General features: G+C 40.1%; 1 protein-coding gene across 16 annotated transcripts in view; it reads right to left on the bottom strand.

Moving 5' to 3' along the window:
• Positions 1 to 1,249: 1,249 nt before the first annotated feature.
• The window catches only part of rbfox1 (RNA binding fox-1 homolog 1), a 257,014-nt gene continuing 247,087 nt past the window's right edge, over positions 1,250 to 11,176 (bottom strand). For 6 of the 16 annotated variants that reach the window (XM_034894247.1, XM_034894248.1, XM_034894244.1 and 3 more), the window contains one exon: positions 1,250 to 5,022. In XM_034894247.1, the coding sequence (XP_034750138.1) occupies positions 4,852 to 5,022 (171 nt within the window). In that variant the 3' untranslated portion in view covers positions 1,250 to 4,851. Of the gene's footprint in view, positions 5,045 to 5,180; positions 5,287 to 6,568; positions 6,623 to 11,176 lie in introns of those variants that run through there. The other 10 variants (XM_034894257.1, XM_034894245.1, XM_034894249.1 and 7 more) reach the window with 7 other exon arrangements.

Genomic DNA, 11,176 nt, shown 5'->3' with positions numbered 1-11,176 from the left:
GAGGTTTGTTGACCGTGAATTCCAAGAATAAGCCTAAAACTAAAAAAAAATCATTTTTGATCTGGAAGGACAAGTTCATGGTTGACTGGACAACAACACAGGGGTTAAAAGATTTTCCTGCCTCCTTGTTTTGGTATTTTTGCTTGGACTCTGTTTTTCTTACCATAAATCTTTTTTTGAACCTCTGCTGTCCTCCGCTTTTGGGTCCTCCTTCATTCACCATCACACTACCATCAGTATACTGCAGACATCACTAACACCAGTATATCACCCCTAGAACTAGTTAGGATATACTGGTGTGAGTGATGTCTACAAACACAGTGTTTCCAGACAAAATGGATCCCGTCTACCAACACATGATCTATAAGGGACAAGTTGTAATAGTGCTTACGTTCCGGCTGATAGCAACATATCAAGCTATAATAAGAAAACAATGACTCTGTCAACGCGTCGCTATGGCGATGCAGATGCAACTTATTGTCCCATCCGGCACCGCTGCGAGACTTTTTTATGAGACATGTCTCTCTGTCTGAGAGTCTTCCATTGACTCGGCAGGACGTCGTCCTAACGGCTTGTCCTAACCTTTATCGGCCATTTCCTTCACCAGTTCCTGATCAATTGGATCCAGAAAGTCTCTCGTCTCCTCGTCCGTCCACGTCCATCTGTCTTTATTGACATCTGCCATGTGTGCAGACAGAGAGGAAATACTGGGGGATATGAAGTACAACTCTTTGTTTTGTGGTGGGTTGCAACCATAAAATTACCTAAAACTAAATCGTAGGTCATTATTTTTTTTAGCAAATAACGTCAACATCAGCGTTTATGGAATACGACGTATATCGTACATCGGAGAAATCCGATGAGACCAAACGTATTTCCTTTGAGTAGATATTCATGAAATTCCATTGAATTTGACTGTTTCTAGTAGGCATTTTTCATTCAATATCACTTAATTCGGATAGAAATATGTGGATGGAAACACAGCTACAGTCCCCATTGATTATACTTACGTTGCCATTACAGCACAACCATAAAACTCAACCAACCCTCCCTGCAGCTCTCATACTTTATGCATAAGAGTTATGCAGAAGGCTAAATACACCGCACAGCACCACATCTGGAGTGGGCCACACTCTATGTCAGGGTTTTTCCTGGAAATGGACTAGCCTAAATGCAATGGGGCTATCATGCTTGCGATCATGTGCTTGAAGATCTCTTCACTTTCAAAAGAGGAAACCGACGAGAGCAATCTTGAGAAAACAAAACTTTATTGATGGTTATTGATTTGTGGAAGAACCATACTACATGCACATACAATGACTAAGGTAGGAAGCCTCGTTTTGAACCACAACACCTACTGGAAGCGGAGCTTGTATAAAGTAGTTGCGGAGTCAGACATTCAGCATAGTGGGGGACTACAAGTTGTCCAGTTTCGGGTGGACACACACGGACACAGAGCGGCCCCGGAGCTCTTACTGCTGCCTTAGTTTTTTTTTTTAGTTTTTTTTTTTTTAATGTGATGCATTTGAGAGTTGTCCCTATCTAATTAGTTATAAATACAAAAAGGGAGATATGTAACAACACCACTAATTGGGATTAGCTGTAAACAGAATGTGGCCCAGGAAGCGGCCCTTAGGCTGGCTTGCAACGCAGCCGTAGCAGAGCTCCTGTTGCCCGTGTAGTGCTTTTCAAATACACTGCAAAATGTATTCCATTAAGTTCTATTTACATCATACTGTAGATTAGCTTGTTCACAAATCATGTATTTCTTTAGTATTATAATATTCAAACAGTTAGTTTTAGTAAAGGTTCAAAATAACAGAAAGGGTGTTACACGAGGAAAGAGAAGGGATCAGAAAATACAGAACGGATGTAAAAAATAAAAAAATAAAAATCACAACTACAGCACTGATATGTCTAAGCTTTTATCTGAAAATGAAAATGTGCAAAATGGTACAATTGAGAAAAAAACAACATGGACGAATGACAGTATCTACATTGTGATTACATTAGTTGTAAAGAGTTAATAAAAATCTGAATATGATTTGATAGAAATTGAGAGAGCTCGCCCTAACAACTCTTCTACTCTTCTAAATCTAAAACATCATACTATTGTGTATTTTATATAAGAGAACATCTTTACTGCACTGTTCAAATATAATACATTGTTGGATTATTATACTGTACTTTACCCCCCCCCCTTCAATTTTAATAATGAAAACAAAAAAACAAGGAAAAACAAAATTAACAAAGAGATAAAATAGACACAGCGGCTTTGGCCGCTGCTATATATATATTTTTTAAATCTCTCCTGTAATATAAAAATCATCAGTTATACCAATGAATATATTGGAAGTTTATATAAAAAAAACATCTATGTCTGGATGCGGAAGAAGATTAGTGCCACAAAACCTTCGGATCTTAAGTTAGAATTCTGTGATAAAGTTGGACATTCTTCGCCAGGATCCGGACTGTTTCCTTAAAATTCTGCAATATTACCAAATCTTTTGTATTTTCATGTATTCACGTGATCTATGTTTTCATATGAAATGGTTGAACAGTTTGGTTGCCATTGCAATTCTTTTTACTCATCTCATATCTATCTATGTAGAATCTCTACTATACACATTAAGACGCCAGATATGTCCGTCAGAAGCTTTGGCTTAAAGTGATGAAAGACATAACCACATTATTCAGTCAATAAGCATACAGGCTGAATAAGGCGTTGACTCCCACCGTTGTCTCCCTACAAAGTCAACTAAACTACACTTTGACTATCTCGGGAAGCTGAGAGCAGCTGGGACTGCTAATACTTGCTGTATTTTTTTTATAAAGCGATCGTGTCTTAATTACCCCGTTACCCCATTAAGATAACTTATGAAAAAGCAGAAATGCCCTTATTAGAGAAACTTGTTGCATTTTTTGTCATAACTATAGAAACATCAAACATGAAAACACATTGGATTCACCAAAGGATAAAAAGAAACTGGAGACTTATGACTTAGTATCTTATAATTACGAGATGTTCACCTTGAGTGGTTAGACTGTCCAATCAGTGTGGCCATATGAACTGATGTGAGTTGTCAGTTAGAGGGGCACATTGAGGTTTTGCATAAGGTCAACAGCTACATTTTGCTGTCGGAGTGTGTTGCGTGAGTGTGTTGGATGTGTGGAGTGTCATATTGGTGCAATAAGGGTAATTTAGGCATTTTTCAGTGGTGTCTAAGTGACTAATGTGAACAAAGATCTCTGTAATTGGTCCAATATTGAGAGAAATGAGCTGTAAATCAAGCTGCAATGTAAGCCTACAGGACAAATGTGCTTAACATTATGCAAAGGATTCCAACAGAGATAGACCTTTTGATAAAGAGAGATTATTTTTGCTTTACCAGAAACGGCTCAGAAATCGGCCAAACTCTTACGCCATGTAAATAATCAGCATTTTTAGTGTGCATAGAGCCAGCATACAGCTTTTCCACATGAAAATGGATGAATTAAGAGTTTATTTCAACCAGACCAGAGTCGACAGATGAACCAAGAAAGGTTCACGTTAAACAAAAAGAATCTTACTCTGTAGGAATCATTTCCATAATGTCATCGACACTTAGAAGACATCGGTGGCCAAAACAGCACTTTAGTGGATGGAAATTGAAGGTGCGCAATTGCCCATTAATGTTACATTGCAGCTTGTTTAGCTTAATATTGGAACAAGTTTTTTTTAAATGTTCCCGCTAGCCAATTAGGCATAAAAAACATAGGAAAATAGGGTTCAGGTTAAAAAAATATCAAAATTACTCAACTAGCGGTTTAGTTAGATTGCATTGCTACAGAAACAGCTTGGTCCCAAGTTGCTGTCCTATATCCTATATCCTATATATATCCTATATTCAGACCAGATCAGACAGACTAATCAAAGCTGACCGTTCCATCTATTTCCAGGCTAAACAGCATGCATGACAGGCCAATCTGAGTCAACCCCAAAAGAATGTCTTTAGACCTGTTTGAAACAGAGATGGGATTTTGTAATTATGAGATACAAAGTCAAACTTAGATGCCCATTTTTTTTTGAATGCAATGCTATTTTATTCCAAAACCAAAACGAGAAAACCACATGTTGCACTCAATGCAGTTTGGCTACAATACATGCAGTTTTCATGACTGTGCAGACACTACATAGGATTTTGTCTTGGGAAAGGAGTATTATCTCAATTTGGTGAATTGACTATAAACATATGATATGAAAGTTTCAGTCACAAGTTTCCTTAAGGTAGGTAACAAAAACAAGTTGACATCTGATGATGGCATAGCAATAATGGCCGTTCTCAGCTTCTCTTTAGGTTCCAAGACTTTCACGTTTTATACAGTTTCTTTACCGCCCCCCGAACCAAAGGGAAAACTAAAAAGCTATCATTGCTAAACGGGTGCCAAAGGAAGTTGAGAGGAGAAAAACACTTACTGGCATAGTCACTTTAACACTCTTACAAAACATAAAAACCCCAAGTGTGACTATTACCTATGTTACAGGGCTGGAGATCTCCATACAAGCCCTAACAATTTGAAATCTGATAAATATTTCATGTGTGTCCTAATCATTACTCTAGCAACTCTCTATTAGTACTAGGAAAAACCTCTACAGCTGATAATCTAGGTTTTAGAAATTAAAAACCCGCAATATCAAAATACACAGCACAAAATATCTGAGGTATAAGACGAAAAATATCAGCTTTTTTCGTTTTTCTGTGATTCTCTCTTAGGAGATGCTGAAATGAACCACAAACTGCATGTATTGCAATACCCAGGCCTCAGTAACGTCTCTCCGTGGATCACTCGTTCTATGTTGTTTTCATTCGCTCACACACTTGCTCGCACACACACTTTCTTGCTGTCCTGTTGGAAGGTTGAGAATAGGTCGGAGGTGTTGCTAATAGGGTGCAAAGCGGCTGTAGCCTCCCCGGTATATACTAGCCTGGAGAGAGGACAGCACGAGCCCCACATCGTCGGCATGGCTCCGGGTTTTCGCATCTGTCAGTGGGGCGAATGCATTCTGAAACACACACACACACACACACACACACACAAGGTAATGCACAAACACAAATGCATATTCGTAGAAACACACACAAACCCTCGTTAGCCCCCCCTTGGTCCTGCACAAACTACAACTAGAGTTTCAACGTTACCGTCATTCCGGTGCAAACCCATGGTAGATGAAAAGACCAATGACAGGCGCAACCGTCATGCAGCAAGCACAGCTAGACGCTTCATGCCAGGGGAACATGCCAACTGCTATATGAAAGAAATCCAGTCAATACAACCATGAACAAGTGGAGTAAAAGATGAATCAAAGAAATCAACTCCAACGGTGGTTTTAAGCAGAATGGCAACCAGGATGGGCTCAATCTTGTGGATGGATCATGCTGGTTTTCACTGGGTGGAGATGGAGATTTGAGCAACATTCATTTTACATATATTACAAAATGTGCTTGGTTTGTTGCTGTGAAATGTACAGTTTAAAGTTGTGTGTGTCCAGATCTTTTTTTTTTTTAACCGAGCTATTTCTCAAGCTTTTCAGAGCAGGAGTGGAGTTCTAACTGGCCAAACAGTCTCTTTTGGAACATTTTATATGTCTTAATCTAGAAAATCTTCAATATTAAGGAGAGCCTCAAAGGTTTCCCAATCTATAGAATAGAAAGCCTTTATTGCCATTATACACAAGTGCATTACCTGTGCAATGAGATTGAAGCAAGCCCTTTACAGTGTCAACACGAAATATAAAAATATAAAAAGTAGTGCGGAAGAAGAAGATAAGAACAAAAAAAGAGGGGGGGCGTGCTGCACAGTTCCTGAGAGCATACAGTTTTTAAAATGGTAAGAAAGATAAAGGTTCTGTATATACACATTATGCAAGTCGGGTGTATCAAAAGTCCTGAGTATTAAATATTGCACTGTAATGAATTTGCACAGAATTCCAGTGTTTCTTTTAGGTATTACATCTATCGTTATCTCTTATATCTAACAATGTAGGCATTGATTTGATTGACTTTGACTGGTTGCACGGTGATGTTGGCTATGTCCCATCATTTGACGGTAATGCTGCTTCAATGACTGACATGGAGAGGCCTTTTGCTAGCATAGGAAACATGGGTCTTAGAGACCGATGTTAGCCAAACGGTGGTTCTGGCTTAGGAGGGGTGTGGGTGCAGGTGGTACACACACTGTCGAGACCCAACTCAACACACCACCAGTTGTGCCCACTTTATGACCCTACAGATTGGCCTGCAATCTTACACACACAGTCAAATTCATATTGAAATGTTATTTTCTTTGGTAAGGCATTTCAAGGGACAGGGTTTCTGATTCCAGAGGTGCTTATTTGGGGGATATTTGCAAGATTAGTGGAACTAGACATAAAGCATATGGCGGCTATAGTTGGATTCAGGGACAGTTAAGGTGCATTAGGTCAGAGAATGGTGTGGAAAGGTTTTTTTAATGCCAAAAAGATACGCTAGTTGGCGTCTATTGTAAGACTAGTGGAACTAGAAAAAAACAGAGGGTACATCCCAATTACCTTCATTGCGTCCAGGTTTCCCTCCCTCTATTCTCTGCAACTTAGTCCCTCCCACTGAAGACACGAGGTGATATGCAGGAAAATATGTGAGGAGAGACGAAACGAGGACACACGTTTTAGGAGAAATTAGACCTAGTCTCTCTGCATGTTCCCCCATCAGCACAGACCTACAGTTAGTAAAGAGCTTTTTTTTTTTTTTAGTAAAGAACAGTTTTTAACCACATGGTTAACCAGAAAATAAACAAAATCTAAAAACTTCTCAAATGGACTTTCAAATGCGTGGGATGTTTCCCCCGTCCACGTGTTTCACCACCTTCCAGTGCAAGACACTTGCTCTTATCTGACACAATCATAATCAAACAGGACTCTTTCTTCCGACTTTTGGTACCGCCATGATGCCAGGGGAGGGGCAAAGACTATATTATGTGTACTTGGACATGGAATATTGAAATTTCCGTGGTCCCTAGTTGGAAACTATGGCATAGACTGTATACAACAGGTCTATGGTCTAGCTATTTTTTCCTTTATACTGCATTCTTCTGGTTGAAAACTGCTGCTGGAAATCTCCATTTCCTTGCGAGAGTCATCCCAAAAGGATTAATAAAGAGAAGTCTACATGTCAAATACGTTTTTTGCTCTATGAAAGCCATTGACAAAGACGAAAAACATTGACATGGGACATTTACCAGATTTTACCAGACATTTTACCAGATTTCTTTTTTTCAAACGGACATCAGTTTTTTAAACTTAGTTTTCCTGATTATGTTTGTGTTCGTTAATGATTGTAGCCTTGGTTTGGCCAGGCAGGACGTAGAACGACTAGGACTAGAGAATCCAGTTCATTTTTAAAACTCTCTCTCTCGCTCTCTCTCTCTCTCTCTCCAATAGAAAGAGACAGGAGAAAACTGTGGTAATTGTAGCCAATATGTGGCTGTGTGTGTGTCTCTTTGTCCATCCGTTGGTCTCTCTCTCTGTGTGCCTGAGCGCGTGTCTCGCTGTAAGACGTCATCACTCGCCATAAATCACTGTTAAAGTAAATGATCAGGCTGCATGTGATTACCTGCCTGGCTTCACACATACGACCTGGCTTGACACATACGCTAAATAATAGAAGAGGATCGGAAACTTTAGTTGCAGCGCGCGGGCCTATGCGGACGCTCCGCAACTTGTGTGCGAACATGACAGATTAGATCACATGGCCGACGAAGTAAAAGTAGCTCATTTTGATCCATGTCACTCATAACTGGACTAAATGGAAGAAACCATTGAACTATGTAACCCATTTACTTTTATGGTAGGATCACAAATCTCCTAGAAAAATGACTGAAACTACATCTGCAATCGGGCAGGCATGATCTGCTCCCGGTGTGGCATGGTGCGTGGCGCATGGCAAAAAACACACATCAGCCAGAACATGACGGGTCTGCGCCTGGAAAAATCCAGGGGGGACAGATTTCTACTAAAAGGATGTGTTGGTCTGCTTAAGGTCTTTTGCAAATGTATCCTCGTTCATGTCTCCTCAAAGATCCCTCCCTGCTTTTCAATCCTTAATCCTCAAAGAGGAAATAAGCATTATGGCAAACTGGAGCTAATGGAGCTCAGCGCAAACCTCCGGACATCGTCCTACCACTGCGACCCGAGTCCCTTTTCAGCAGAAAGCGCCTTTGCTCGGTCTCTTGGTTCCTTCTCCACCATCACCAGTGTCTAGGCTCCATCACGGGGTATAGTTCTGGCTTCTCTACCTCGATGGAGTATAATCCCCAAAGACTCTGTACATTTCATATTATGTTATTAACCCTAACCCTAACCCTATGTACACTACATTAGCAGCGTTCAGTTTCTATGCTCCTCATGTCTGGAACAAACCTCCAGAAAACTGAAGATCCGCTGCTACTCTCAGTTCTTTTAATTTAAGGCTGAAGACCTTTCTTTTCGATGTTAACTTTTTTTGTGTAAAGCACTTTGAATTGCCTTGTTGCTGAAATAAAAGTACAAATAAAGCTGCCTTGCCTTGCCTCAGCCAATTTGTGGCACATTTCACATGTATTGTCGGCGATGAAGACATTTACAATATCATAGCAATAGAAATAAAAGCCCAAACTAAGAAATATAAATTCTATTAAAAAATTAATGTTTTTAGCAGCTGCATATGGAAGGCAGTAGAAGTGTATGGCAAATTGTATTTGACACTTTTAACCTTTCTTGAAGAAACAGTTGTTCAGTTTGAGGGTGTTGATTGTAGCTAACCAGTAACTTTGGAAGTCTTTCCCTCCAGTCCACACAGCTTTCTCGTTCACTTCTCTCCTTCCTCGCTTCTTCCCTGCGGCTGCGGCATCATGAGGGATTTAATTATCAAAATGACTAATTATTTCATTACCAGGGAGTGCGGGGTGAGGTGGTATCCGCCAAATTAGAAATATAATAACTAACATGGACTGGGCTGCCAAGCCATGAAGACATTCATCACCTTTTACTGGCGGGATTAATGTGTCATTTGGACTGCCGTTAGCAAGCACAGACAAATTCAATTAAGTTTAAGTGAGGAGATGTCAGCGCTGCAGAAGAGCTTATGCACGGCAACTGAAGACGAGCATGGGGTGGGGGAGGGGGACAGTATGGAGGCGATCAAGCGTGTGGAGATTGGGGAGTGCAGTTGGTGGAATTAACCCTTATGTAGTCTTCCTGTCAACCATGAAGTTGTTGTCCTTCCGTGTCCAAATTTCCAGCGGTTTTGGCATTTTTTTTTAATGCTTTTGACACTTTTTAAAACGTATTTGTCAAACTTTCCATACACGGTCAATTAACCTAATTTATATGACATTGTACCTAGTTTAAAAAAAAAACTATATTAAGGATTCTGTTTTGAAACCATTTAAACTTTTTTTTCAAATGCTATGAAACTGAATAAAATAGCCCAAATTTACTGAAAGTAATCATTAAATTCACCAAAGACCATTCATGCATCCATGTTATTTTGGGGCATTTTGGTTCTTCTGATATAAAAAAAACTTTAAAAACGGGTCAAATATAACCCAGAGGACAAGATAAGGGTCCAAATTTCCAGCGGTTTTGGCATCTTTTTATATGCTTTTGATGCTTTTTAAAACATTTTTGTCAAACATTTTTCCATACATGGTCAATGAACCTAATTTATTTGACATATCTATTAAAAAAAAAAGCATAGTCAGGATTCTGTTTTAAAACCATTTCAAATTATTTTTAAAATGCTATGAAATGTATAAAACTGCCCAAATTCAATAAAAGTAATCATTACATTTAAACACCATCGCATTTATGGCATTTTTGGGCATTTTGGTTTTGCGGTAAGAAACTTCTGATTTAAAAACGGGTCAAATTTTGCCCCAAGGATAACACAAGGGTTAAATATATAGCTAACAATGCAAGTTTTTATAGCGTATGAACCATAAGACTCAATTAAAAAGAAGCATGTTCAGTATTTTTTTCAGGATCATGGAAGATATGAGCTTAATGAGCAGTAGCAAGTGCTATGGCAAGGCCTTTGCAGATTGTTTTGCTACAGAAAGGCTGCCTTATCTTATCGGTAATGGTTGTCAGGGCTGTTTCATACCTGAATGGAGTACTTTTGTCTCTCTTGTAAGAGTTTTATCTACGTAAAGCCAATGGTCTCTTTAAAAGATGACAAAATAAACAGGCAAAGACCAAAGCAACGAAAAAGGGGTGTTAGGTTATTTTGCTCCTGATCTAAATCAGCATTATTTCAATAATGATTTCATTTTTTCATTTCTACTTACCAAAACAGAACAAGTGTGTTGGTGTACACTATGTGTCAATTGTTAATGCAAGAAAGACTAAAGATCTGGGACCTCAACAAAGAGTCATCTAAGTCAACAAAAGTCATCAAAATAAAAGTCAGTCAGTCAGTCCAGAAGCCATTGTGAAGAGAGATGTTTTAAGTCTTAAGTTTTTAAAGTTCGTAGTTGAGTTTTCTGATGTGATCTGGCAATGAATTCCACAGCTTGGGGGACGTGTAGCTGAAAGCCCTCTCCCCCAGGGTGCTGATGGTCACACTAGGGACATGCAGTAGGCTTGCTGAGGATGAGTAAGCCCTCTCTCCCGGGGTGCTTATGGTCACACTAGGGACACACAGTAGGCCTGCTGAGGATGAGTAAGCCCTCTTCCCCAGGGTGTTGATGGTCACACTAGGGACACACAGTAGGCTTGCTGAGGATGAGGAAGCCCTCTGCCCCAGGGTGCTGATGGTCAAACTAGGGACACACAGAAGGCCTGCTAAGGATGAGTAAGCCCTCTCACCCTTGGTGCTGATGGTCACACTAGGCACACACAGTAGGCTTGCTGAGGATGAGGAAGCCCTCTCTCCCAGGATGCTGATGGTCACACTAGGGACACACAGTAGGCCTGCTGAGGATGAGGATGCCCTCTCCCCCGGGTGCTGATGGTCACACTAGGGACAAACAGTAGGCCTGCTGAGGATGAGTAAGCCCTCTCTCCCAGGGTGCTGATGGTCACACTAGGGACACAAAGTAGGCCTGCCGAGGATGAGTAAGCCCTCTCCCCCAGGGTTGTGATGGTCACACTAGGGACATATAGTAGGCCTGCTGAGGATGA

This window comes from Etheostoma cragini, chromosome 15 (assembly GCF_013103735.1).
Source record: "Etheostoma cragini isolate CJK2018 chromosome 15, CSU_Ecrag_1.0, whole genome shotgun sequence".
Classification (NCBI taxonomy): domain Eukaryota; kingdom Metazoa; phylum Chordata; class Actinopteri; order Perciformes; family Percidae; genus Etheostoma; species Etheostoma cragini.
This window is presented reverse-complemented; position numbering and strand designations above follow the sequence as displayed.